This window comes from Sinocyclocheilus anshuiensis, unplaced genomic scaffold, assembly GCF_001515605.1.
Source record: "Sinocyclocheilus anshuiensis isolate Anshui unplaced genomic scaffold, SAMN03320099.WGS_v1.1 scaffold436, whole genome shotgun sequence".
NCBI lineage: Eukaryota > Metazoa > Chordata > Actinopteri > Cypriniformes > Cyprinidae > Sinocyclocheilus > Sinocyclocheilus anshuiensis.
In genome coordinates this window covers 3078639-3085685 of record NW_015560618.1, presented here as the reverse complement: position 1 = coordinate 3085685, position 7047 = coordinate 3078639, and the positions used below count along the sequence as shown (strand labels likewise).

General features: G+C 36.9%; 1 protein-coding gene across 1 annotated transcript in view; it reads right to left on the bottom strand.

Moving 5' to 3' along the window:
* LOC107681786 (B-cell lymphoma 6 protein-like) overlaps nucleotides 1–6454 on the bottom strand; it is a 7549-nt gene extending 1095 nt beyond the window's left edge. The window contains exons 1-8 of the mRNA XM_016478117.1: nucleotides 6352–6454; nucleotides 4588–4755; nucleotides 4277–4498; nucleotides 2711–3412; nucleotides 2531–2622; nucleotides 1193–1351; nucleotides 971–1101; nucleotides 749–886 (exon numbers count right to left, since the gene is read on the bottom strand). Coding sequence (XP_016333603.1) covers nucleotides 749–886; nucleotides 971–1101; nucleotides 1193–1351; nucleotides 2531–2622; nucleotides 2711–3412; nucleotides 4277–4498; nucleotides 4588–4748 — 1605 coding nt within the window. The 5' untranslated portion in view covers nucleotides 4749–4755; nucleotides 6352–6454. The remainder of the gene's footprint in view (nucleotides 1–748; nucleotides 887–970; nucleotides 1102–1192; nucleotides 1352–2530; nucleotides 2623–2710; nucleotides 3413–4276; nucleotides 4499–4587; nucleotides 4756–6351) is intronic.
* Between the last annotated feature and the right edge of the window lie 593 nt (nucleotides 6455–7047).

The window sequence follows — 7047 nt, the reverse complement described above, 5'->3', positions numbered from 1 at the left end:
TTTTAAGTCGGTTTGAACAATGCGGATAAGCGCAAGTAAGTACCATTTTGATTAGCCGTCGTACCTACAATGACTGTGTCATTGATGTGTAAACAATGAGTGACGTATACGCGCGAGAGATCACTTCCGGCGCTTGCGTAAACTACGCCAGAGCGCGTACACACCTCACGCACCGGATGCCGTGCGCGCGCCCAAAGACAGTTGGACATAGTGGTGTATTAGAGGTAAAATATGATATAAATACTGTTCGGTTTCTGGCACAAACCGATCGTTTCGTGTCTTAGGACATCAATGTGTCGTCACGAGCCGCAGGGCTTAATTTGGATTTGTCTGCATGTTTTTTTTACTCTTATAGATTTTGTTACCATTGCCATGCATTATACGACTGATAGACTGCAACGGCTGGAGTTAAAAATCATTATATGTGTTCTACTGAAGAAACAAAGTCACCTACATCTTGCATGCCCTGGGGGTAAGCAGATAACCATAAAATTTTCATTTTTGGGTGAACTATCCCTTTAAAGTTGTACAAATTAAGTCCTTAGCGATGCATATTACTAATAAAAAATTTGATTACGGTAGGAAATTTACTAAATATCTTCATGGAACATGATCTTTACCTAATATCCTAATGATTTTTGGCATAAAAGAAAAATGGATCATTTTGACCCATACAATGTATTGTTGGCTATTGCTACTTATGACTGGTTTTGTGCTCCAGGGTCACATATGTGCAGCTGATGCTCACATGATAAGGTTTCTCTCCCGTGTGGATTCGTAAGTGACTCTTCAGCGTCTGAAGGTGGCGGAAGCACGTGCCGCAGATGTCACATGGGTACGGTTTCTCTCCGGTGTGGATCAGTACGTGAGCCCTCAGATGAGCCACCTGAAACCTCGAAAGCAGAAGATGAAGAGCATTTGCTTTGCATTGTCACTGTACAGAAACACTCTGATTGGGGTCTGATTGTACCTGGACGAAGCGCGAGCCACAGGTTTCACATTTGTATGGTTTTTCTCCCGAGTGGATCCGTGAGTGTGTCTTCAGATTGGCAGGTCTGTTGAACTGCGCTCCACACACACTGCAGCGGTACGGTTTCTCTCCTGATATAATAAACCAGTATAAAAATGTAAAAGTGCAACACACAGGTTTGAGTGAGCACCATCGCAGAGTTCCAAAGCATTGCGAAATTACCTGTGTGGACGGACTTGCGGCTCGCTAGGTTTGCGTTATAGCAGAACATGGCCCGGCAGTGCTCACGTTTGTACGGTTTTCTGTCCTGCAGCCACCGTGGCCTCTCTGTGTCAGATTCGCTCCTGGACTCACAGTCGTTACAGTAGATTCTGTCCCGCTCTGCAAACACAACACAAGAGCTATTCGGATTCATTCACAAACTGGAAGTTATGAAATCTGATCTGAACATTGTGAACATTGGTTACGATAATAGTGATATAATAACAATAAGATTCCAAAAGACTTTTATCCAGAACAGTTAAGAAGAAGAAGAGTAGCAGACATTGTGGGAAAACTCGGCTGTATTTTTCACATACTGCCCTGTGACCAATAGGGGGCCCCAAAGAGAGAAAAAAAACCAACAGGAAAATAATGAATAAAAATAAAACTTAAAATATATAATGTAATACCTAAATATTGTTAAATATGATTAATATTAACTATTAAAACATTAGAATAATTTAATATTTAATCAAGTATTACATCACTTAAATATATAACACACACACACACACACATATATATACAATGTAATTCCTAAATATTATTAACTATGACTGTAACTATTAGAAGATTTAGTATGTATATTACTAGTATTTTAATACTTAAATAGGTTATTACATATACATCACTTATATATAACCCACATACATAAAATGTAATGCCTAAATATTTTTAATAATAATAATAATTAATAACTACTCAAATATTAAAATACTTAAGTGAACATATACAGGTTTTATTTTTTTTTATAAAACTCAGAAAACCACTGGGGCCTAGATTTTTGTAAATAGTTGATACTACTACTACTAATAATAATAATAATAATTATTATTATTATGTAATAACTAAAGATTATTATTATTGACAAACAAATGCTATTATTATTGACTAATTACAATACTAAATACTAAAATATTGAAACTTTTAAGTGAACACAATTATTGTTTTATTATTATTATTAGTTATATTCATTTTTAAATAATGATTAATATTTAATATAATTTAGGCATTACATTACATTATATATAATATCATACCTAAATACTAATAAATATAATTTTGCTAACATATCCTATTATTTCCTAAAAGTTTTTTACAGAAAAAGATGGGGGCCACAGTCAAATCTTACATGTATCTCAAATTATGAAAAACAAAACTGTTACTCTGTCCATTCTGACTGACACATGCCCCCAAAAATATGAAATTCTCTAAAAAAAATGTAATCAGATTTCGCCCATGTACGAATGCTGTTTAGGCCCAAAATCCATCTGAGCATTGTGAAGAAAGCGTGTTCACCTGATCTTGTGGGTCCTGTGCTGCTCTCCTCTGTCAAAGTGTTGGGAAGTGAAGAGTCGTGTTCCTCTTTTTTGATGCAGTCATCTGCAGAGCTAAAAACACATGACACCATGTTTAAGAATAATGCGTCAAATACTAATACTTGCCACACTTCCATCCTTAAAGTTTGGCTTCACTGACCTGCTATCCACAATGAGCTGCCCTCGGGCTTCACTGCTCTTGTCGCTGGATTCTGTAGCCATGTGGGATGGAGTCGGTGAGCTATTGTCATTCGCCCCGTCTGTGGAGTTCAGCACAATGAACTTGTACTTCTTCCAGTTGCGGACCTTCGGGAGACTGATGGAGCTGGGAGGAGACGCCACTCCTCGACTGCAGCTGCTGGACTCTGCGGGTGAGTTGGGTTGGCAGTCTGATCTGAGAGGGCTCTTGGGGCCACTGGTGTGACACGGCTCAATGTCCTCCACCTCCGAATTCAGAAGCGGAGTCTTCCCGTCTCCCTCGGCTCGAGCTGAACGGAAGAGCACAGATGGACGGTTCCTCTCCTCTCTGGCCTCCGTGGCTCCTCCGTTAGTCTCGGTCCGAGCCGAGGCTCCACTGTCTGGCGGGGAGTGCTGCTGGCGGGCTATTACGCCCGTCTTCGGGATCTGCCAGAGGGGGTTTGTGGTGTTGGAGGTGTCCATGGGGAGAGGTAGATGTCTGTAGAAGCGAGAAGGGCTTTCGGTGGAAGTGCTGACTGCATAGTGCAGGTTGGGAGCAGCGTAAGTGCTGAAGTTCAGGCTGGATTGGGCATTCAGGGCATCGCTGAGGAGGAAGGGAGCTTCTGAAGATAAACAGCCGTGATTAACCAGCATCTCTGCTCTACTCTGCTTTACACACAAGCCCCTTTGAGAAAACCAGCAGATGATGAGTCAGTGATAAATAACAGTGTCCAAGATAAAGAAAGGAAATCTAAGGGCCGGTTCTGTAATCGTTGTATTCTTATTGGTTTATTTTTGTTTTGAAAAACCTTTATACCATTTTTAACCATCGTTTGATTTAATGACTAACTTTAAAAAATGTCATGTGGTGTAATCATGTAAAAAGCAATAAAATATTTTTTACACCTTTAATATATGCAAGCATACACATTAAAATGTTCAAAAAGTATAAAAAATGAATAAATATTATAATAAATAAAATATTATAATATAATATATATATATATATTATATATTATAACATTCTATTATTATAATATTAAATTTATACAAAATTACAAATATCATGAATTATAATGTTTAATGTTTTGGGGGTTAGCCAACATGACAAATTCCAATGTAAATTAACTTTGCCATGTCAAAAAAGTCAAATTATATGATATTTTAAGAGACTTAAAAACATGAGAGGCGGACAAGTTTTTCCAACTATTCAATATTAACAGGTAGTGAAGCAGTTTGTTTCCAAAGAAACAACAATAAATGATGATGCCATTCTATTAAATTGATACATTCTTTTTAACGAGTTTTTTTCTTCATTATGATATCAGGAAAGTTGTATCACCCTAATTGTTTTCTATATGCACCCCCCAAATAAATACATTTAAAAAATTAAAATGAAAAATAAGCTTATCATATATGAAGTGAACTACATTTTTTTATGTATTTCTGAATTAATCATTCAAATATTAAGTTAAGACATAAAAAAAACAATGTTATGCCTCTGATCGTGTTACAAATCACATATTTTTGTGCCTTTCTAAGCACTCACCTGGAGTCTATGAATCTCTGGCATGTGTCCATCACATGCTCCATCTGTAAGTATGTGGCTGTGTTGAGGGTGGCTATAATGAAGATATCTTTAAGCGTGAGGCATGACGTATACATGAACTCCAATAATATGGCGAAGCCATCGGGGTCCACCTTTGGATCTAAACTTATGATGCTCAAGTTGCTTTTATAAGCATCTGCAAACATGGAGTAGAAGAGGCCACTGGGAAAAAACAAGATGGAATGCAAATGTCACTTACTGTGCATGTCATGTATTTAACATTTTGCAAAATGCAAAAATCATAGCACTACCTGCATGCCATCAAAACTGTCTTATGGGCCCGGAACTGCTGCCCACCGACCACAATGGTGACATCGGTCAGGATGTTTCTGCTGCGGAGGCGGTTGAAGTTGAACAGCACATCACCAGCATGGCGAGTGAACTTAATGCAGCCATCTGCTGCACTTGACATTGTTCAGCTGCACACAAAGCATTCAGAATCAAGTAAAACTTTTTAATGAATGAATGAAGAAATGGATGAATGAATGAATGAATGAATGAATGCATACATGCCCACTTGGTTACTAAACTTTTAAAAATAAACTATATCACACCATATATATATACATATATATATATATATATATATATATATATAAAATTTGTATAGTTATATCTAATGCTACACAATTAACCTAAAATCTTCATGTCAAAACTGAAGGTGTGCGAGTTTAGTCAAACGAACACTAGATGTCCACAAAGTTACAATGCTGCAAACTGAAGATATGATCTACATTTACATTTAGGCCTAACGATATTTTGTATTAAATATTCTTTGTGAAATATATAATACTAATGATTATGTCTCTGTAGTCAACACTTGCTTCGAGTTTGTTCATTTTATTTATTTTTGAACAGTTCTTCATTTATAGTAAGCTCTCTGATGTTTTACACATATGCACACATACTGTACAATTTATACATACTTTTAAATATTTAAAATCCCTCTTAACTGCTATATTCATATATTTGTAATATTTACTATATGCATTTGACTTGAGAGACCAAAGTGTGCAGACAAACCTAGAGAGCTGCCTACCTAGACAACTTCAAACAGCATTATTTATGCTTTTATATTAGATACCATACCCCGAAAATGCCATCTAAGTAGGCAGCTTACTTTGACACACAGCCCTTCAGTCACGAAATCAACCAGATCTCAATGACGACGTATTTTTACGCTTTTGATATTATTTCAGAAATTCTGCATCACCTTTGCTCTGAAAAAAAAAACATGCAGTACCTTTGCATGTAGACAAACATCACTATATAGGGAGCATTTAAGACACTTGTTAAACAGCGAAGGTTCATGTGGTATATCAAACCTTGTGGCATATTGACTAAGTATTAGGACGACAAGTTTATGAATAAAAGCCACACTCGATTTGATACGGTAATGTTTCAGTGAAACAGAGACTACAGTGCACATAAATAATCTCACTGCATTAATATGCTTGCATGCTGACGCAATCGAACATAAAACATATTCGCAAGCTGGATTTATTAACCATTGATAATTTATTACATTTTCCATGAAATAGATACATTTGAGAGTTCACCAGCATACTGTATAATCACATGCGCATGAGTGAATGACAACGTCAGAGAAAACCTATGAAAAATAATAAAAAATACAGCAATTTTATTGAGTATATGATCTATACGCGTCTACTGTTTTATGACCACGCACTCAGGCTGTCTGTTATAGGGAATAAACTTAATTTCCCTCCCATATAAAGTTGCATAAACCTGTCTTTATTATACAATTCAGAGCTTCCCAAAGCTCACTGAATCTAACGCAACTCTATAGAGAGTGAAACTGACAAATGAGACGAATAAGATTAGTAATTCACGCAATTAGGCCAACACAAATCGAGTTGCGTAATTAACACGACAGCTCTAAATACAAGAAAGTAGTCTGGTGTAAAACAAAACAAAACAACTATAGAAATAACTCGTTTCTTTAGAGCGTCTTGTGTTTAGTCCAGACTTTTTGCTAGATAGAAGAAAATCACCTGGTGTATTTTTCTTGGAAGTGTCCACCGAAGACAGTTCTTGGAAGAACTCTTCTGAGAAGACGCACTTCGCAATTCTCGGAATTTTACCAGTGGACTGTACCACTGAGACTCAAGAGGGGACATCCAGACTTTCTGTCCTCACGCTCCTGTAGTGCTAACTTATTGCTTATCATAAACATCCTCCAAGTCATTCTGAAAGCTTTGAAACTAACATGTATGCTAGATGTTATTGCTTTTAGCACCTTATTTATTAACATTGTCGGAGTAATTACACTCCGCGCCTCTGTTTGTGGTGGTTCGCTCCAGACGCGGTCATAATCTACGTAACTCCTCCTCCCACCCTTTCACTCCTGTTCAGTTCCGGCAGAAATGGTTCCTCCCGATGTGACCTCCTCTATTATATTAATGTGTATATTATGTTGAATTAACTCAGCTATTGTCGTCATAAGCTACATTTAAGTCTTGTGAAGATAAATCACTTTGATTTACAAAGTAACGATAAGTGTGGGCCATTGTGTTCAATGAGAATCCATTACTCAAACTTTCAAGCTTAGAAAAGTTAATGAAGACATGGTCAAAGAGAACCCTATGAATGGAGTGGTTTAAAGGGACAGTTCACCCAAAAATGAAAATACTGTCATTAATTACTCACCCTCATGTCTTTCCAAACGTGTAAAACCTTCGTTCATCTTT